General features: G+C 39.7%; 1 protein-coding gene across 2 annotated transcripts in view; it reads right to left on the reverse strand.

The window, feature by feature from the left end:
• The window catches only part of kcnq1.1 (potassium voltage-gated channel, KQT-like subfamily, member 1.1), a 40,540-nt gene extending 19,590 nt beyond the window's left edge, over positions 1-20,950 (reverse strand). Inside the window, exons 1-6 of one of the 2 annotated variants that reach the window (XM_005455725.4) lie at positions 20,290-20,949; positions 13,042-13,132; positions 6,346-6,472; positions 5,739-5,817; positions 5,191-5,287; positions 581-721 (exon numbers count right to left, since the gene is read on the reverse strand). In XM_005455725.4, coding sequence (XP_005455782.1) covers positions 581-721; positions 5,191-5,287; positions 5,739-5,817; positions 6,346-6,472; positions 13,042-13,132; positions 20,290-20,651 — 897 coding nt within the window. In that variant the 5' untranslated portion in view covers positions 20,652-20,949. Of the gene's footprint in view, positions 1-580; positions 722-5,190; positions 5,288-5,738; positions 5,818-6,345; positions 6,473-13,041; positions 13,133-20,289 lie in introns of both variants that reach the window. The other variant, XM_019351090.2, reaches the window with a different exon arrangement.
• Positions 20,951-22,349: the final 1,399 nt, after the last annotated feature.

Genomic DNA, 22,349 nt, shown 5'->3' on the forward strand with positions numbered 1-22,349 from the left:
TAGTGCGTAGAGGTCACCAACTTTCTGCAGGCAGTTACTACAGACTTTCTAAACTTCATGTGGACTTCAGATTAGCTCAAGAACGGAGCGTAGAGGGAGCTTCTTGGAATGAGTTTCCATGGCTGAGCAGCTGCATGCATGCCTTAGTCTGAGCCTTAGCGTCTAAGTGTCCGATGCAGCGATGTAAAGCACACCACCACTGGACTGTAGATCAGTGCAGATGTGTTCTCTGGAGTGAAGAATCACGCTTCTCCATCTGGCCATCTGATGGCCGAGTCTGTGGGCTTGGCTCAAGTTTGGGTTTGTTTTTTAAGAGTTGGGCTCAGCCCCTTAGCTCCAACTCTTGACAACTTTGTGGGAACAGTTTGGGGATGGCCCCTTCCTGTTTCAACATGACTGCACGCCAGTCTCTCTCTCTCTCTCCATATGTATGTATATATATACATATATATATATATATGCTTTCACAGTTCACTTTTATGACTGACATTATCATTTCCCTTTTTGTCCCATGAGTCCCCAAAATGTGAGTGTGTACACAGATTTATGGCCACACACTATAAGTAATACAAATGCTTACCACTCCCCACCACAGGGCATCAGCATAGTTCCCAAAACCAGTGGTGCCACTGCTGTCAACAGCATCTTTCTCTGCCAGGTAGACAAAATACGACGAGAAGATCAGGCTCAAAAAGCCAATGTATAAGGTTGTGATCAGCTCCTGAAATACACATGCACAAAGATATTACAAATTTTAAACTCGAACATGTGACCATGTTAGAGAAAATATTAAGTAATATGAGGTGTGAATTTATGTATACTTTCTGGCAAAATGCATCAGTTAGCTTACCAGTCAGCTGCCTGTAGCCGGATGTGGCTGTGTTTGCTAATAACGTGACATATGGATGTGAATATTCATGTAAGAGTGCTGGGTAAATATGATGATTACATTTTTCCATCGGAGCATTTTGCTGCCTGTGCTGGCTTGTGTCATTCAATAACCAAAGGTGAATGCAAAGCTGTGTTCTTAATCATGCAACCTGTCATTTTGCCGCTAATTTTCAGCACCAGTTCTTTCAATCGAACATCAATTGGATGGGATCTTATTTGAAAACTGCCATCTGAAATTTGATTATGACGCTCTATCTCAACCAAAACTGTGCAACTTTATTCAGAATATTTTTTCTTTTTCAAGTGTTTTTTTTTTAATCAAGTGAAAAGCCATTAAAATGCTATGGTATTCTTGGCCTGAGCAAAGACTAAAATGTCTCGAGTTTTAAAGGGGCCATAAGTGCTAATGAGTTTAAAGTGAAAGTAAGTTCAGTAATAATCAGTAATCACTGCAGGGGTGTTGATTGAATTCAGATGTGCGGTAAATCATCATAAATTACTTTGAAACCCAGACGTCTGATCTCTTCCAGTGTATTTATCATATATATAAAGCATCGTGTTGCAGATTCAATAAGCAGCTGTCTACAATTTGCTCAGGAGGTCTACTTGGGTTTGGCTCTCATCCTGTCTGAGTGTAATTAGACTACTGCTTTGTGAAAAAGCTCTCTAAGTGCACTCACCTACTACGTGATTTTAAACTGGGTTTAACTACTCAAAGTGCCAGAGCGCTGCCTGCATCAAATTGGGATGAATTCCTGATAAGTGAAAATTTTATTCGTGTCTCGGCCCAAAACTGTCACTCTGAGACTGCCACACAGAGAAGCAGCAGCAGATGACTGTGGAATTGTTCCATCCTAGCCTTACATTGCTCTAAACAAACGGTGCTTACGATCTCCCGGTAGTCCACATTTGCACCTGTATTTCCTCATTTCATCACACATTGTTTTTGGGAATGTTTCTGGGCATCAGATCTTTGCCAGTAAACACCTGACAGAGCCTGTATAACGCCTTCAAGTCATCCGTACTGCTAGCAACTTGATTCTTGGAAATAACAGCTTTTAACGCATTCAGGCACATTTTCCTTGAGCTGCTACCTGAGGTTTAGTAGATGTGTTGCTGCTGCTGTGACCTGGCAAACACATTCACGAGATGTGTGCCTCCCATCTGCCAGTATCAGCCAGGAGCAACTGTGCAAATTGTGTTTAGAGCCACAGGCACTAGAATGCTACTGTGTGTGTATGTAAATGCCGTTATAACACAAGGATTGGATACTGATTGGAGTGAATGAAACTCCATTGACTTTAAAAACTCCAGCTGTTAACACAGAGGGGGCTGCACTTTCATGCGTTTATGCGAGAGTCTAGTGGAGCAAAACATTCCTGCTCTGTATAACACCAAGAAACTCACAAAGGAACATATATACAATACACCAGAGACCAGCTGGTTGATGGCAACTTGACCCCTACTGCACTGGCTGTTGTGAGAGTACACAATGTATTTCCCTTCCGGCTGTTGGAGTTGTGTAGAGCCTTAGCAGAACATATGAGAACTATACCCACAGTGACTGCAGTGCAAGGTGAAACAAAAATAAAGCACGGATGTGATGAGTGTGGTTCTCATGGAACAGCTCCCTCTATGTCACACATGATGACTTCTGATGCCTGCAATCAGGACTGAATTTAGCCAGGCCTCTCCCAGAGTCAGTCTCACACTCATCCTCTCCTTTCAGAGTCCATTTAGGAACAGCTCAGCCAGTGTGTGAGTGGAATTGGACAGTGAAACCCTTAAATGGTCTACATCAGTGAAGCCTTGTCACTCTCAGCTAGCAGGGTTTGGAAAATAGAGAAAACCTGAAATAAGTTTAACGTGGTTTTGCATGCTGTAGGTGTATTCTATGCAAATTTAGGGGGTGGGGGAGTTACAAGATGATTAAAGGGATTAAGAAAGACAAAAGAAGACACAGTTTATAGTTTACGGTTTATATATATACAGTGACACAATTTTATGTAGATTTCTCTCAGAACACCGTCACACTGGACTTTAAATCAAACAATCAAGATGAGATTTATTTGTAGTCTTTCAGCTTTAGTTCAGTGTTTAAAAATTACTGTCATATTTATACACAGTTTTCTATTTTCAGGGCTCAAAACTAATTGGTCAAACAAACATGAGTAATTTTAAATCTAATGATTGTTTTCAACACACGGATGAAAATCCTTTGCCATGAATGACGGCCTGAAGTCTAAAACCCATGAACATCACTAAATGCTGTTTCCTCCCTTGAGATGCCCTGTCGGGCCTTTACTGCAGCAGTCTTCAGTTCCTATTTGTTTGTGGATCTCTCTGCTTTCAGTTTTGCCTTCAGTAAGTGAAAAGCATGCTGTGTTCGGTTGCGATCAGGTGACTGACCTGTCAGTTGAATTCCTTTGTCTTGAGAAAGTTTTGCAGCTTTCTTTGGGTTGTTTTCTATTTGCAGGATTTAGCTGAGTAGAGAACACTTGCGAGCGCTTCTTTCACCAGTCACATCATTGATAAACACTAGTGACTTGGTTCCACTGACAGCCACACATGCCCGTGCAATATTACCTTCACCATGTTTGACAGATGATGTGATATCTTTCAGATTTGTAATAAGCTTCTGAGCTGTTCACTTCTTTCTCAATTTGTTTCTCTTCCCATCTTTCTGATACCAGTTAATCTTAGTTTCATCTGTCCAAGGATTTATTTTTTCCCCAGAACTGGTCAATCTCCTTTAGATGTTTTATGAAAAAGTCTAATCTGACTTTCCTTTTTTGGATTGCAACCAGTCGTTTGCACTTTGTCAGAAACTTTTGATATAAAAATTTGCAGTAATGAATGCATTTTGGCCAGATGCTGTGAAGGTGGAAAGAATACTGCGATCGTCTACTTTAGTCGTCTTCTGTTGTCGTCCTGGCACTTTGTCATTGCTGAGCTGCCCAATGCATTCATTCTTTTTAAGAATGCACCACTTTGCATCCTTGGATCTCTGAATGTTGCAGTGGACAGCTGATTTCATCACTTGAAATCAAGTCCAGATCTTTCATCTGCATAATTTGCCATAGTATAATCAGGAAAATATCCTGACTTGACCCTGAAACTGCTTGTCTGTTAGGACCAGTTTAGACATATACATAATTCTGTATACTTGACTTTAATTGCTAAAAAGGCTAATGCAATACTTTTGTTAAACCCTTGAAATAAACCAAAAACAATCACATCTTTATTGCATACATTTGAAATCAACTATGGTGGTGTACAGAGGAAAAAAAACTATCCCATTGTCTCAGTCCCCCTAAATAACTGTAGATGGACTGCATAAACTATGTTCATTATCTCAACCTTTTCTTGTTTTGTAGGAAATTTTATATACTTCCTCAAAATGAGTCAGACACAGCACAAGACTCTTGGGTTGAAGTTTTCACTGCAGATTGTATATTTGTGTGTATATTTGTTTTTATTCAATAGTAATTTAGCTGAACTAACCATGAGAAGGTGAATATGACCTTTGAAAACAATCAGTTAATTAGGAGCACAGCATGCAACACAAAGGAGGTTTCTAAGGAAACAGAACTTAGCAGATTAACAAGAACTCATCCCTGAGGCATATCAGCTATGAGAGATACTGCACTCTCCTTCAATAACAAGTACATTCCAAACTTTACCATTTTTTTTTTTTTTGTACCTTCAAGCTAAAGTGCTTTCTACAGCCAGTCAGAAATCAGATTTGAAAATGCCCCAATGTGTCCCTGTGCTGACATTCATAGCAGAGGTCAGTGGCTGATGATAACCAGCTTCAGCTGCAAGCAAAATCAGCCAAGGCCAATACAAGTAAGCATGGTAGGTGGTACCGGATGAGTAACATCCTTGATCCCCTGCTCATCACTCTCTCTTTTTATACTGACATTAAGGACAACTACTGTGACCACTGGGGCTAATCACGTCCACCTCTGTGTCTCAGCTGAATGATACCCTAGAGAAAGACATGGCCCTCTCCAGCAGATGAGCCTATAACGCAAAAACCCAAGCTATTACGCAGTGGCGCTTTTGTTGTGGTTCTCGGCTGAATACTCATTTAACTGTATGAGGTATTCCCATGTGAGGACCTTCTCTTTATACCGCATAAAAAGGAAAAATAAAACATGAAGAGGACAGACTATCCTTGGCATAATCCCCTGACAGAAAGCTGGCAGCTAACTAATAATGCTCCGAAGCTCTGGTGGTGGTAATAGTTTTGGACGTAAAATCTAATTTGAAGCCTTTAAAGGAGTGATTGTGTACCTGCCGATGGATGAAGACAACTGAGCCCAGGAGACGCCACGTTCCTCCCTGTCGGTCAACGTGGAGCATACGCAGGATTTGCAGAAAGCGAATCCCTCTGGTCGATTAAAAAAAAGGGAAAAGGAAAAGAGAAAGTGTTTATATGCAGATATTATTCTGCACAGCAATTGAATGTTAATATTCATGCAGACACAATAAGGCTAGAAATATTATACCTAAAGCATGTGTGCATCTTTATCACATATATCATAAATGGTCTCCATTCCTATGTAAAGACTTTCGACGTTTACAAATGTTAGAGCAAACTCGTATAATTTTCTCCCTTGCAGAGCAGTGAGCAGTAGGCCTGGCTTGTAGTTCAGAGATTAATCCCAGAGGTGTAGTACGTTCTTACAGTCATGGCTACAAACTTTCACCCCAAACTCATGAAACCATTCATTATGGATCTGGCTTTGTGCAGGGTACATAGTTATGCTATCGAGGCCAGAGGTACAGAAAGCATCTTCTTACAAAGTTTCTACTTGTACATACTGCACACAGTCGCTTACCTTACAGCAGAGGTTGCAAAGACCTGGCCTTTGGAGCCCACTGACAGCACAATTATCGAAGCAACAACTACAATCAGATCTGCATTAATAGAGAATGAGGGGTCTTAAGCCTACGTATGCCATAACCAATAACGTATATAATATGAATATTTTTACATTCATGATTATGGTGGTTAATACAACAAGAAATTAAGAAGTGGTGGTCTCCATATGGGGGTGGGCTGGGAGGGTGGGGGTGAAAGAAGAAAGTACAGAAAGTGTTATTTTAGGAAATTATCATCAGTTTTCATTTCAGAATGATTCTATTAATCAATTTAGCTAAGAAGGGTTACAAACATTATTAATACTAATTTTCATTGCAACATATTAAAAAAAACACCTGGAGGCATCGAATTTAAGAATAACAAGCTGAAGGTGGAAGAAATATTGCAGTGACAGTTTTAATTTCATGCTGAATTTGTCTTAAATATCTCATTTTGGGATAAAGCTCAGGGTATATTACAGATATTGTTTAAATTTTGTGCGTGGGTGGGGAGTGATACGTCTGTCGGCATGCATGTGTAAAGATATGTGTGTGTGTCTGTGTGCACAAGGATTGTGTTCCTACCTATAACAGATATTGGCTTCCTGGCAAAGCGTAGTCGGCCCCAGATGCCAACATATTTACTGCGGCAGCCTGCTGACCAAAGGCGGACAAAATATTCCACACCGAAGAACACCACAAGGACAATCTCCTGTCAGACAAATGAGGGAGAGGGAGAGAGGCAGATAAAAAAAAAAGACAAACATCAGATGCTGCTGCAGGATGTTCGGTCCAAAAACGGCTGAACAGCTGCTCCGACTAAAACAAAGTTTGCGTTACTTTAACCACAATAATATGGATAAAATATTATTAATTACCAAGATAATTAATAACCTGATAACACTTCCAATTTGTCAAGGATTCATTTTCATTCCGTGCATACTCCATTTGCTACTTCTAATTTGTATCACACCATTGATTTGAGTCAGCTGTTAAAAGAATTTAATGTACCTGATAAAATAAGGTATATGTGCTTTCTGACAGGTAGTTCAATAATCTTTATCTCTATTTAGCTAGTTTTGAAACTGAATTTTGATTATTTTACACATCTAAATTAATAAATCTTGAAGAATATATACGTGAGCAATGTTACATAAAGTCTTTCTATCTCTGGAGAGAGTCGTATAAGATCTGATATTTTTCAGAGTGACTTGAGTACTTGAGTCAGCATCAGCTGGGATTTGATGAAAATCTGGAGGTGTACAGTGAGAAAAAAGTAGGTTATAAGACCTCTGTAGCCCACCCCTTACTGCTGATTGTGGCAGCTTAAAGCTACATTAGCTGCTCACACACAAATGTTACCCAAGGATTAAGGTGGTTTTAAAGAGGAAGGCAAACTGTCCATTTTTATATTTTTCTTTTAATAAAACAAAATCTTATACATTCTAGAAAAGATACTTGACTTTATCCCAAGTTCCACTCATCTTTCTGTACAGTGAAGCTACAGCCAGCAGCTTGTTAGCCTAGCTTAGTTGTCTACAATGACTGTGGAGAGGAGAGAAAACTCATGGCAGCTGGTAGCCCAGCGACAGTTTCTTAGGTTAGGCTGACTAATTAGCCAATGTGAAAGTTTCTTGAATATAATTTGCAGCTTGCCCCAAATAATTAAATCCAAGCATTGACATAGTTTCAGAGCCAGAAAAATAGCCAATGTGAAAGTGTCTTAAAGCTATACTGTATCTGAACACTAACTGAAAACAGCTTTCTGACCGAACCGCTGTATACACTTTCCTGTTGAGCTGATGTTCTCAGTCACTGATTATGGGTGATACAGAATAACAAGTTCAGTCTGTTTTGTAACTCTCAGTCATACTATGTTTTAAAATGGTGATTAGCTATGGTATGACACTGGCTCACTGGCTAAGGACTTGTCAGTTAGAAGTCTTAACCCACAGTCAGACCTGCGCCTCTCGACACATTGTGGCAGAAAAATGTTTACTATTTTGTTCTCTTAAGCTAAGTTCCCTCTTTATGATAATAGCAAAGCAGTTATAGTTTAATAACCCATTTAAAATGTATTAAGGCTTAAAGTTATGCTTGTTTAGTGTCCTAGTACCTTTATGTGATAGGTAAGTCCAAATTTCTTTAAGATCTTTGGGTATTAGCCTGTCAATGCACCTTGCTAACCAAATTAGCAGCCAGTGCTACTCTTAGCCACATTTCCTTGTCAAATGTGGTTCCACCCAGTTTTAAAAAATCAAGATGCTATAACGGAAGTTGCAAACTTAAAGGCTTCAAAATGGTGGTGCAAAAAGCAGTGGGCTGTATAACAGTGGTACCTTTTTACCATCTATTGTAGGAACTAACCTGGTCTAAAGCTAGCAAAGCCTAAAAGCAGCCTATCAACATATTTAAGATACGCTTATCATTAAAAGCTACATTGCTTGTGTAACCCAGTGGTTCTCAGACTATGAGGCGGACGGCACTGATGGGGCTTGTTAGGACTAAATATTAAGTAACACTATGCTGAAAGACAATTATTTTGGTACAGAGAAAAATGAGGCATGAACATTTTTCAGCATTTAAAGGGGGCCACAAAAAGCTTGAGAGCCACAGGTTATAGTCGTCATTGCTAAAGTAATCTAACCAGATAAGAATGTAATAATTACACCAATATTGGGAAATTAATTAAATCACAACAATAAACTCCACATGTCTCAGTTTGGGATAGAAGCTGTCTGACAGTAAATCACTAACCTTTCCTTAGTTTTTTTTTTTTCATTTCTTATTTTTTTTTTGATGAGCAAATTATGTTTTAAGGGCGAAATCTCTGAGCTTTTGGAGCTGTTTTCATTATTTGAGCTAAAAATTTAAACCTTGTAAAATGAAAATTGGATTATTAATATGCTAAAGTGTGTTCCTGGAAGCTAATATCTAAAATGTTACAGTATTTAATTTTTCAGCAAGGATTTCTACTTCAAAAGCTCTGGTGTGAATCGTGGAGCTTGAGTTAAAAGTTTTCTTTACCTCGGGTACTGTAGAGCAATTTTTTTTAGTGTTTATGTGTCTTGTGTCTGCACATGATGACAGTGTTATAGACAGCTGATAGATACACAGAATACTGACAGTGGTTTTACTCTATTTCACTGACAGGTGACAACGTGCCGTGAGTCACAGAGAAGATAAAACGTGAGCTAAGATGACTAAGGCACTGTGGTTTTCGTAATTTAAAGAAAAAAAATACATTTGCAAACAATTATTAGTTAAGATTAGGAACTTATTGTTTTTTTGTTTATAAGACCTTAAGGATGCGTGCTTTGGTCAGAAATCGAACAGCTCTCTTTTTTTTTTATTTAGAAGAAAACAATGCAGCACATTTTGACAAGGAAGCTATTTACAGAAGGCAAAATGAAAAAAAAAAAAAAAACAAGCAAGCAAAAAAAAGGAGGCAAAGATCAATCCTCATTCTCATCCAGCTTCTCGTGCCTAACCCCACTGCTACGCTAGATCTCACTGCTCTCAAATCCCTCACCCCTACAAACCCACCCAACTCTGCTTCTTCCATCCTTTTTCTCTTATTATGAGAACCACAAGGGGGGGTGACAACAAATCGAAGACACCTCCTGAAATCATTGTCTCCATGCTGAGGGTCCTTCCCTGAAGTCCTCAATGCAAGATTTTTTTTTTTTTTGACCCAGACAAATCAGTGATTCTCATTCCTGCATCGTTCCCCTATGTTAGACTCTCACTATATCCCACCCTTTGGTATCTCCCCCCCCCCATCTATTTAATGCTCCATTCCAGTATAGTAATCTACACTGAAGGATGACTTACTGGTCTCCATTAGTGAAATTCCAGGTCACCCAGCTTAGATTGCCTGAATTCCTTTGCACTTTGACACACTCAAAAACAATGCAGCTATACTTTAAATAGGTCACGGTGCTTTGGATCCAACAAGAAATAAACAAATTCTTTTGAGAATGTGAATCCTTTGGGCAAACCGCCAAGCATCTGGCCAAAAACACTACTACACAGTGCCAGCCAAAGCTCCATCTCCAACTAAAGAACAGAGTGGTTTCTGTTAACCTTGAGCATACAGGAAGAAAGAAACAAGACAAAGGAGAGGCTTCAGCGGTGGGGGAGGAAAGAATGAAAGAGTAGCAGGGTCAGAGCAAATCTCTAAACTAGAAAGCACAAAGTACAAAACAGTCCCTCAGGGATGCAGGATGGAAGAGATGAATGTTTGAGATTTTAGCAGCAAATATTAATTATTCATTATCTGTGTAGAAGAGAAGAATAAGAAGATTAAATATCTCCAGAGGGTGAACCTAAGGCAGAAAAACAGGTTGCAATAAAATGTATGTATATTTGATGATACAGTAGTATTTTTTAATAAAAGACTTTCAGATGTTCTCTTTTGTTTTAGTTTCTTTTTTTAATTACAAGTCTGACTTTTAAACAGAAGAACGCACAGCAGCCCTGTATATGAAGCAGAAAATAAACCTGTAGGATTTGAGATGTGCCGGCTCATGAACCACCATGACTATTTTATCCCATTATCCTCAGGCCAAGGTGAACTTGTCACATGTGGCACGCTCCAGTCCTCCTCAAAATCCTTTTTATCCTTTCTTTGGGTTTTCTTTTATCCAAGCTTGAGTGACTCACTCATCACCCAGACAGCTCCTCTGTGCTCAGCAGCTGGTGTCTCGGGGTTAAGTTTATCTCATTTACTATTGATTTTAGAGGAGGCGCTTTTGCCCTCTTAGGCCAGCGGGACACACTGAAATTGTTTGTAGAAAAGTCACTTATATAGTATGAGCAAAACTGTCCCTAAATTGTTTTTTTTTTTTTGTAATGCAGTGGTCAGGGCCATCAATAAATGAAATAGATTTTTTTTAAACAGCACACACTGACATTTGAGATTTGGGGTTTCAAAACAACAAACTGTGGTCGAAATGAAACATCTCTGTTTACTCTGACATTTAGACAGTGCTTTATCCACGTATCACATCCCACAGGCAAAATCAAAATACACATCGTAACTCGGTCACTATTAATCGCACCGTCATCATTTTTTAAAATTGTTTTAAATAGCTGCTTAGCAAAGAACAGAAGCAAATCCTAAATTGGGATACAGCTGCCTTCTGTATCCCAATTGGGCTTGTTTGTGTTACGTTGGCCAACACAAAGAGACAAAACAAAGGTGCCGAGTAGATGATAGAAGTCATATAAAAGATCGGATGAGGAGACTCTAAAGGGAGGACAGGCTGTGAGAAAAAGAGGTGAATCTTGCTTTTGATTTGGATTCTTTTAAACCTCGGTCACACTTCTCCCATCTTTCAGAAACAAGTGGGTCACAGACTGCTGATCAGGATAATTAAAAATACACAAAACCAGTTTAGATTCAGCATTTCTTGGCAAACGCACCCTGCATATCTTTACAGCCTAAAAAGTAAGTCTACAACCTTAAAAAACATATCCATACATCTTTTTAGAACTGTCTTCTTTTCCTTATCTTGTACTTGCACATTGCTACCTTTCGTGGATCACTGCAACCATCAAGCATGAAGATCCCGATACTGTCTATAATTGCTTGAAAGTGTTGTCGTGACTTGTATTTGGTAGTTTGTCTGGTCATACGGCACAGCAGATTTGACACGAGGACCTTGGAAACTGTCAGTGAATTCAATACAGCAAACAATATATTCATAAAATAATTGCAAACTTGTTTCGTAGCCCCCTGCTCATTCTCCCCATGACTCATTTCTGTTGTCAAATGAAATGTGAATTGTGGCCGTGACTGTACCTGTGGATGTGTGTGGTTATTATAGCACAACATGAGGTACAGCAGGACCTCCTGTTCCACAGTGACTCTTTTTTTATTCCTTGTATGCCCATTTGAAGCTTACAGCAGACCATCAGGAACAAAATCAGATTGTTTTTGTGTCATAAACTTTGGTACCTCTAGAGCTAGAGAGTAGTCCCACTAGTACCCCCTGGGTCACTGAGCATCTAGCAAACACCTTCTTTATGATGATGTGCAAACAGATCTTTTTTTGGAATCCATAGTATTGAGTCTGTCTTCCCCGTGGCATCTTCAGTCACTGTATCCTGGTTGGTTTGATTATGTATTAAAAGGTGGTAACTGAGCCTTCAGCACTTCAGAGGAGATTACAGCATGAGAATGCTGCATTATTTATAGGCCTCACTCTAGGCTAAGGTCATGTAATGGTCATGGTTAGATGAAATAAACATTAACTGATAAAAGGGAAAAGAACAGCAAACAACTAATCACCTGTAGAATGCAGTATCTGACTCAGTCTGTCTCTATTGTCATAATCACAATGGCTACTAGAGGACCTTTTCTGCTTTTACATAAACAGACACAATATAAAAATTATCACGTAATTATGAGAATTTCTTGTCAGTATCACTAAAATTTTATATAACGACAAGGAACATTTAAAAATGTTAATGAACAGTCTACACAGAGATACTTTAACTCATCTACTTGGTAACATTCCTATCCTTGCCTATGGGCATAAGCTGTGAGCAGTGACCAAAAGAATAATATCTGAGATACAAGAATCGGTCTTGACTATTGCTTGGAGATAGGGTGAGACGCTTGGTCATTTTGGAGGAGTTCAGAGTAAAGCCACTGTTTGTCTAAACAGTTGAGGCGGTTCCGGCATCGGACTGGGATACCTTCCTGATGCCTCCTCCATAAGGTGCTAATGTCAACTGTTCTTTGGCAAAACGAATAGTTCATGTTTGTGCTACTTTACACTCAGTGGCTGATGGCAGTTGCAAGGGTTCAGGCATCTGATTAGGATGCCTCCTAGGTGATGTGTTTTGGGTACAGCCAACTGGCTCTGCCCTGGGGCAAACCCAGGGTCTCCACCTAGTTATTGGTAGCATGGCTTTTATCTCCTAACTACTGTTGCCACTGAAGGCTGACAATCTGGTTTCTTACTTGTTCAGGCATTTACAAAGCAGGCTAAAACTGAGAAAATATACTGAATACTGACTTTTGTTACATTTAAGTTGTACTTTAAATAAAGTTTTTTTCAATAAAGTTTTTTTTTTATGTATATGTATATATGAAGTACTCTAAAGTTAAAAATGAATAGAAATATTAAAGCTATTGTAAAATTTGTTGTCCACTCTATGTACAGCTCTAAATACAAGAAAACCCCAAATAACAACAAACCAGGCACAAACCAATGTTCTTCAGGAAAATCTCAGTTGTTACTTTTCTTATTTCTAAAATTTAACACTCACCACCCAGAAGAGTGTTGTGTGCGCCAGGGCCTGGTACTGCTGAATGGTAGAGAGAACACTGAGGATCAAACACGCCAAAACTATCAGAAATCTGGAGAGAATGAAAGAGAACATATGTTAATCTTGATTAAAATGAGGTTTTATTAAGTTTTACAATACAGTTCATACATAGCACCATTACTTTTTATAAAATCCAGTTGCATACTACTAGCCAAATGGATCATTTATTTTCCCTAAGTCAAAGGTTTGCATAAATTGTCAGTCAAGACATGTAACTGCAAAATCCTCACTCCATTTTTCAATACCTCACCTCATATTTATGTCAGCAGTTCACACTTTGATTTAAGCTGCAAAAATTCAGTCAGCTTTGGTGTCTGCTTTGGGTTTAAGCTTCTGAACAACCTTACAAAAAAAAGAAGGTTCCAGACAGCATGGCATTATGTTGTATTTTTACCATGAAAAGTATTTGATTGAATCTGAGAAAACATTCAAGGACAGCCCTCTGGAGCAAATACTAGGAACCTTTTGAACTCAACCATATGAATGCAAAGCACATGATAAACTTGTCAAATAATAAGAACACTGGTTTGCACACAACCCACAAGCAGTATCAACAAACATGAAATTGCTCTTTAACATTCTCCTTATCCCTCTCAAGGTCACAAGCATTTCAAATGCAGAAACAATGAGATGTCTAAAACTCCTCATACTACTTGAGTAATACATGTTGTTGATATAAAGCTTTAAACTGCTGTGACACTACACCAAAAACCTACTACTCATGTGACCTTGAGATTAAATTCTAACAATGTTTTTGTTATTTGAAAGAAAAGAGCAAACCTTATTTAAAAAGTCTACACAGTACCTTGTAACATAACATCAATTTTATTGATTTTTTCCCCTTTGCTGTTCATAAAAGTCAAAGGGAAAGGTTTTGTTTAATTTGACGGCATTAAAGGAAGGTGGAAAAGCAGGACTAACTGTAATATAAGTGATAAACCATTTTCAAGCCCATAACCTTCTCACATGTGCTTTAGTCCAACAAGACAGAGGTTCGTGTTTTAAATTTTTATCATTGCAGTACTGCAGTAACCTCAGCTTACAGAGCTCAAGTAATGCTAGTGTTAAGCATTGCAATTCTTTAGCCAATAATTCAACAGCTGCTCATCACATATGATCTACTTTAAAATCACAGGGTGCATTGCTGAGAACCAGAGTTAAATACAGTTTCTAGTCATATCTCTGATCCCATATGACAGCACAGTTAAGATAGTATTTTACTGTCCTCTTTCACTTCATTATGATGTCACCAGTGAAGCCACGGCCATGTTACCGAGCAGTCTACTCGCACTTTGGCAGCTTAACAAAACTGTCATGTGATACTTTGCCGAAAAGTTGCCAGGAGGGCCAAGGTTAAAATGATTAGCTTTTCATTTCCGTTACCTTGGGAATGGGATGTTGGTGATAAAGGGCAAAACTTCTGAATGGATTCTTGTTTCAATGTCAGTGTGTTTGCCTGCCGTCAGACACAAGAAAACTTTGACGACTAACTCAGACACAAATGTATTGCTGTGTCTCTGCAAACATACATGGGAAAAACAGAGTCTGTACAATTCTAACAAGTCTGAAAGTCAATAGAGTTACGATTACCTTTAATCTTAAACACAGCCGGAACTCTCTTAAGCAAGTTTTCTTGCAATTTCTTAGTGTTCAGGAATACCTCTGTCCTTGAAGGACATTCAAAGCTCTTCTTTGGACGTTGGGTGCCTTTTGTTCCATTCTCTCTCAAGACAACCCAACACTGCTTCAAGTATTGTTTAGCTCTGGGCTCTGAGGAAGCCTATCCATGACTGATAGTGTTCATCCCTTCTTAAGCCCTATTGCCACTGATTTTCAGTCCAGTTTTTGTGTACCTCGGCCTTTTCTCCCTGTTTCCTTTCTTTAAGAATAGCTTCTTGACAGCTACTTTTCCAATGAGACTATTTCTGATGAGGCTTCAGTGAACAGTAGCTGGATCAAACGAAGGGCCAGATACATCTCTCAGGTCCTGTGTCAGGTCATTGCTGGATTTTTTTTTTCTTTTTTTCCAAGTACATGACTTTCTTATAATGTTCATCTGCTGCAGATAGTTTCTTTGAGGCCTGCCTCTTCTTTTGTCCTCCACTTGTCCAGTTTCCTCTGATTTTTTGAAGGACACTCTGTACACAATGCTGAGATGTGCCAAGATTTTGGCTAATAGCTCTTTGGGAATCACCCTGTTGGTACAAAAATGCTATTTTATGCCTGTCGAACTGTGCTATTCTTGGCATTTTATTTATTTATTTCAGATTCAAGGAAAGAAATATATGTTCTTTTGTGACAGGCTGCAAGTAAGAGAGTGCCTAAAGATACATTTTAAAATGGGCTTTCTGCTAACGTGTGTGTAAACTCAAAACTGCTTGATTCAGTGAGTTAGGTTATGCCTGAATGATTCATAGGTCAGTGTTAAGTGGCTCACCGATCAAAAAAACTCCAAAACACAAAAAGCCTTTGCACATGTCGACATTCTACACATGTTAAAGAACATTAGAATATGTGTGATTTTTTTTCTTTTGGGCATATTTACAAGTGGATATGTGTATGTTACTTAACCAAACAGCAACAGAATTATACTGAATAATGACCTGTTTTTCACACGGAAAACAACAATATGAATAAACACTTTTTTTTTAAAAAAAGTACTTTTTTTTGAGAAGTATAAAATCATAACTAAACAGTTAAAAGAAAAATCTTTCAAAGATAAAAAGAAAAAGTGTAATTTAATTATTTATTTAAGGCAAACTGCAAATGTAGCAAGTGTTTCTTTTGGAGGAGGAGGGCTAAGAGTAATGCTGTTTGAAGTTACCACTTGGATGAAATTGACATATGAGCTACCTAATCTACAAATTAAAACAAAACCGAGACAACCTGCAAACATGCAGCTAGTCCCGTGACATAACGTTATCAGGTTATGTGGATGACGTTACTTTCAGCTGATTAACCTTCACGTAGCTCCAAGTTCCAGGATTGATTGCAGGACCCCATTGAAATTTCTCTTGTTTACTAAGGAAATATCACTGTATAATGTTACCAACGCTGACCTGGGTGACAACATCTGGCATTTTAGTGAATGAATAAGTGAGTCTTCTTCTAAATGAGTTGGTGCTCTTCGGCAGAGAGAACCTTTAGCAGCTATAATGCTGTAGAGTTTGGAAATTACAATGCTAACTAAATTTACTGCAGAGAGTCCATCTGTTGTATCACTGCAGTGCACACATAGACACCGTGTATGTGTGTGTGCGTGTGTGTGAGAGAAACAACACCTCAGTTGTTTCTATACTCCTGGCAATATAAGAATGACAGCTGTAACTATTTTAACTGCACACAAATATGGTGACAGCTGGAGCTGTAAAATGGTTAGATGATTGAAAAATGTAAAGTAAAACTACCGACAAAAAACGAAAGAAAAGGAAAAAAAAAAATCCCCAATTTCATTAGTCTTGTCTATTTTAGGTGCCAAAATTGGCACTAAGTACAATCCAGACTCATATCAGGGACACTGCAGCTTTAGTGGCGAGTGAAACCTGAAGCTACATGAACTCATCCCATCACCTCCAAACCCCCTGGTGACTGAAAAATCACTGAAAGATGTTGGTGCTTCCTGGATGACTGGAAACATCCTTTCCAGTCATGCAGCCACCGCAGCCCTAAATATTAATTGTCTTGTTCCAACATGAAAACATTCCTGTATGGAAACTTTACGCATGGAGAGTTACAGTTTCCAGTCAGTGTTTGCACCACGAAGACCCTTATCGCCACACGCTACAGCTTCAGTTCATTGAAGACTGGCCAGGAATCGAAATAACCCCCTCTGTGTGTGTCTGTGTTTAGCTTAAACAGAGACACACACACGCACACACAGGCATGAACGTGCACCCGCACACGTCAACACAGATAAAAGACTGAGGAGAAACCTGCTCAGGGCTGGTGCGTAACACAGCTAAAGCAGCTTGTCTTGTCTGAAAGGACCGAACAAGTAGATAATGCAGCACAGCAAGCTGACTCTTCAAAACGACATCTTCAGACTGCTGCCTGTGAAAATGGAAGTAAATACATCGAGGAAGAGCGAGCCACATTACACAAAAAAAGTCAAAATGTTCACCGGTAAGAACATAGTGTAATTTGTAAAACTTTATGCTAATATGTGACAGAGGCAGTTAAAGAGGAGATCAAAAGAAACACAGCTGAACATCAAACTTTCCAAACCATACACTCTGTTATGCTAATGGTTGTAATTTGTCAGTGAAGCGCCGCTTAAGTTATTTCAGAGCGTTTGAAATCCCTGTAAACATACACACTCGGTATGCTGAGCATACACTTCTGCTTTACTTTATATTCATCTGAGACTATCTAACTTGTCAGTCCCTCTCCACTATAACTGCACCATCATATTTCACTTCCTTGACCTCCAGGCCTATAGATAATACAGGCTCTGTGTTGCTGTCTGGCACCCGTGGGCCTGGTGTAGCAACGGACAAAATAATACATCGGCTAAGCTACATAGGCACCACTGAACTCTAAACAAAAGCTCAAAGCTTTGCTCCTATCTATTATTGATGGACAGATTCACTTGCAGTCTGTTGTGCAGCGAGTGTAGAGACAAAGTGGGGGACAGGATAAGAGTAGTAATGCTGCTGACCATGTAACTAGCTCTTTTATTTAACCGTCACGTACTATGAAACCCCCCACAACAAAACAGAGATAAATCAATCAAAAGAAAAAGAAAAACTATAAAAAAAAACTCAGCCAAAACTTTGGCCAATATGGGGTTAGGGTTAATAGTTCAGAGATACCAGCTCTTAGATGATGGGTAGCCTTGTGTATGTGCTTCACTGGGTAACTTAGCTATTAGCTCCATCTAAAATGGAAGAAAAAAAAGTTGCTTAATTGAAAAGAATGACTTGATGTCTCTTCTTATTAAATCTTCTTATTAAAGTTGTATTTGACTGAACATCCTCCAATTGTTAGTCTGAAAAAACAAACACTTTTCATTTGATTTTTCTCTTCATTTCCCAGTTGATTGATCCATCACCAGCAGGTGGAATGGCTTCATAACACAATGCTGAGTTTACTGTGGCACTCAAGACTCGTTTTAAATGTGGTGCTACAAGAAAAGCAATATGTGGAGCAAGGCTTTCTTTCCAATAGCTAAGTGTATTTTATGATCATTTCAAAGGAAATGCATGGGCCCTTTTCTTTTTAAACATAATGAAACATTCCTCAGACCCTTAAAGCATGCTATATCACTAAACTGACTTACATATGCATTCACCTGCGCACGCACGCACACACACATACGCTTCTGATAAGGCTTTGGGTCACTCTGGTGTTTGAGTTCTGGGTCAGTGATAAGGCGGTACTTCTTCCTAACTGCCTTTCTCCCACTCAAACATTTGCAAAACAAGGTACTAAGCTGACACTAAAAACCTGCTGCATGGTTACACACTATACTTACAGCAAGCACCTGCTGCTCTCATAGTAGCAATAAAGCTCTGTCTTAAATGCACAACAATACACCACCAAATTAAACCTAATGATCTAATCTAATCTAGTCATTTTGAATATCTTCAGATGTACTCCAGGTTTTCAAAAAGCTGAATCTGTATGTGCGGCACCGAGAACATTTTTGCCATTAAAGGGTGCCATCGAATTGCCTTTATGTCCTGAAAAAAAGACACCCTCTGTCTCCCAATCGTGGCAGTTTCTCCTTTGTTTAACTTTGACCATGTACACTGCTAACAGGGACACAGTTAGAAAGGTGAAAGTGATTATTCTGCTTGCATATCACTATATTTAGTAGAAATTTCAGAATACAAAGTGCAGTGTGACTCTCACAGTGATACACAGAGTATTATGATGCCATGCATTTACTTGCAAAAAAACCAAACAACAACAAAAAACCCAACAATGCAGAATTTGACAGTTTGAAAAAAAAATGTCAGGAGAGAGGAAACCTCGTAACCCAGTTTTCCAAAATGATCACCTGCACATATAAGTAAATCTCATCAAATCCCCTTGATTTTGCCTTCTTGAGACACCATTGCAAGATTTTTTTCTGTAATCATACAGTACTAACTTTACAGTGTCCAATCATTCTCTGTAATGTTTTAACATGTTTGAGTTGCACTGTGTTTGCTTATGCTCCTTTTGAGTCACTGAGACTAAGCCGCTCTGACAGGCCGAGTTCCCCTGCATCACCTCCGACACCACAGGGTCACCGGGTGGCACTGCCAGACAGGGCCACTACCTCCTCCAAAGCACACATGCTGCCAAGTTTAGCTGCCTGCTATCAGTGCCAGCAAGTGGGGACAGACAGCACACGGTGGGGTTGTGCTCAGAGATCATATCCCACATTCCTAAACCTGGGCCTGAACTCTCCATCTTGGATATATCAGACTGTGAGTTTACTGGACATGGGTTACACTTAGAAAAAGAAAGAAAGAAACACAAAGATAGCATGATATCAGTGGTGTACAGTATTTATCCTCAGTAGCAACATTTAATTTGACAAGAAAGACCATTTAGCCCCTTGGGGATAAATAAAGTCTCTCTGATTCTGATTCTGAAAGTATCAGTATTCTAATTTTCATGACAGTGGTACTTTATCCCATATAACCTGAGCCACACTTGATAAACCCCACTTTTATGTTTTTATAAAAGGTAGTCCTTCATACCGATCATGCTGTCAGGAAGGGAAAACACTGAAACATTTCCTGCCGGGCTGAATTGGTTTTTAAAGTTCTCTTGTCAGAGGCTTGCTGAATACAAAACACCTCTTTGCTGCACTCAAACTGTTCTGCAAAATTAAATGCCCACTGGTGCTGAGGAAAATAGTCTCCCAAATGAAAGATCTGTATAATATTCATATACTCCTCCTGTGAAGGCTTGTTTTGTCCAAGATTCTCGTCTGTGATGAATTATATGCTATTTTTTTAATCTGCCACGGTAAGACTAAAACATCCTTATAATGTTCCTAAAGGGACCTCCGGTTGTGCTGCGATATCTATGTAGCATCTTTATAAAATTCATAGGATTAACAGTTCTTTGTAGTGAGGACTTCCAAGGCTCTACATGAGCAATTAACTCCCTGTTTAATTAGGATCTTAGAGTTGCAATTATGCCCTTGAATACCCAGTGGATCTGGGTGATTAGGAAAATAAAAACACTCACACTGTGAAGTGATACACGAAGCATTTCCAGCCAGACGGCCTTTCCAGAAAATTATACACGCGCCCTTGGATGTAGGTTCGGGTGAGGACTGGACGAACCCCGGTGCTGTACACCGACATCCGCACAGACATCCGGGGATGAGAAAAATAAGGGTGGAGGTGAACGGGAGGTATATCGTTGGGGGTACACCCGTCCTCTGGCATTTTGTCCCTTTCACAAAACGTGTTGTTGCCCACAGGTGTCCCTGTTTCGGGCTCACTAAAAGTAATTTCTGACAGCTCCAGATCCGGTGGTCTTTTTCCACGTGCCAAACCAGAACCCCTCCGTGTGTTCTCCTGACGAGGGTCGGAAGAATTAGACATTATAGCCTCCCGTTAGTCTTCTGTCGCCGGCTTAACTTTTTTTTCACAGTTATTTTTTTCGGTCACTGACTCAAACGGACAAATGTTCGCCCATGTGCGCTCACCTTCTGTTGCGCGCCCGATCGCACCAAGGCACATAAAACTGTAACATAAACTAAGTTATTAATGCTCCAGATCACCAGCGCGGTTTCTTTAATTTAACTTTACAGCTCTCCGGTTTGTCGAGGATATGGCGAGTCCCAGCCTTCAATGGAAACCCCCCCCTCCCTTGCTACTTTCAGGGCACTTATCAGCTTGGAGAGCTGTCGCCAGGCGGTGCGCTGCGAGCCGCCAGCTGTTCAGACTATTTACTGTAATGCAGAACTGCTTAAAACAATCTGAACCTGGCGAACTCCATCGCAGTCGCGCGACGAGTTTTGGATTAAACAATCTCTGCAGAAAATGCAAACAGAATAACGCACGAGGTGCGTTTCATATGCAAAACAGTGACACGCATTTCTATTAAAAGTAGAGTTGGCTTTATAACGACGTTAATGAAACTGCCACTGTTCATTTATGCGCGCGTGTCCAGCTGGGCCAGAACTTCTTAACAAAGCACGTCAGGACACCTCGCACCTTAAGGTTACATGTTAATGGAGTTTCACTTCTGCATAATAATGCACTTTAAGTAGCAGAGACTGAACAAATGCATAAACAAAAGGGTGACCACACGATATAAATTAAAAGGAACCCGTATCATTCAAAGGTCTTTTCATATCGATATTACATCATTAGACAAGTTATTTGGTTCAATTCAACAGTCGCTTCAAGGCACTTTATACTGTAAGGTAAATACCCTAAATAATACTAAGAAAACCCCAGCAGTCATAGAATCCCCTGTGAGCATGCACTTGGTGACACTGGGAAGGAAAAATTCCCTTTTGACATAAGAAAACTTCCAGCAGAACCAGGGTCAGGGAGGGGCAGTCATCTGTGACCAGTTGGGGATGAGGGTAGGAAGCTAGGGCAGGTTAGCACTGTTGCCTCACAACAAGAAGTTCCTGGGTTTGAATCCACCATCTGGCCGGAGTTCGCATGTTCTCCCCCATATTTACGTGGGTTCTCTCTGGAGACTCTGCCTTCTTTCCATAGTCCAAAAACATGCACGACATGCACTGAGTGGGGTTAGGTTGGTGATCCTAAACTCTAAACTGGCCATAGGTGTCAGTGTGAATGCAAATGGTTGTCTGTCTCTCTGAGTTAGCTCTGTGACCTGTCCAAGGTGTACCTTGTTTTTTGCCTGGGATAGCTTCCAGCCGCCCAACGACCCTGAATTGGATAAGCCGCAGAATAGATGGATGGGTATGTGATGGCTTCTTCTTTTTTGCAGATTCCCTAAATGTCTCTATCAACAGCGGGTGAGCATTCAGTGTCATATAAAGGCCAGAGGTCTCATTCAGCACTGATCATGTCATATTGTCAGTATATGATGCGACTGCTATATTGGCAGATTAGGATGTGACCTCAGTAACCTGTTTTATTACACATACGCACAGAAGCCTACTGGAACAAATGTGTAATGAGCAGTGTGTGCGTAACGTGTCTCTAACCCCTTTTCTGTAAAGAAACCACTTGATTGGCTGAATTAATGTGTTAAGAAGTGCATAGAATTTCCTTCCATTGTTTGAAGAGGCATTCAGCCTCAGTCATTTTCCATCA

This window comes from Oreochromis niloticus, linkage group LG1, assembly GCF_001858045.2.
Source record: "Oreochromis niloticus isolate F11D_XX linkage group LG1, O_niloticus_UMD_NMBU, whole genome shotgun sequence".
In the NCBI taxonomy this organism is placed as follows: Eukaryota; Metazoa; Chordata; class Actinopteri; order Cichliformes; family Cichlidae; genus Oreochromis; species Oreochromis niloticus.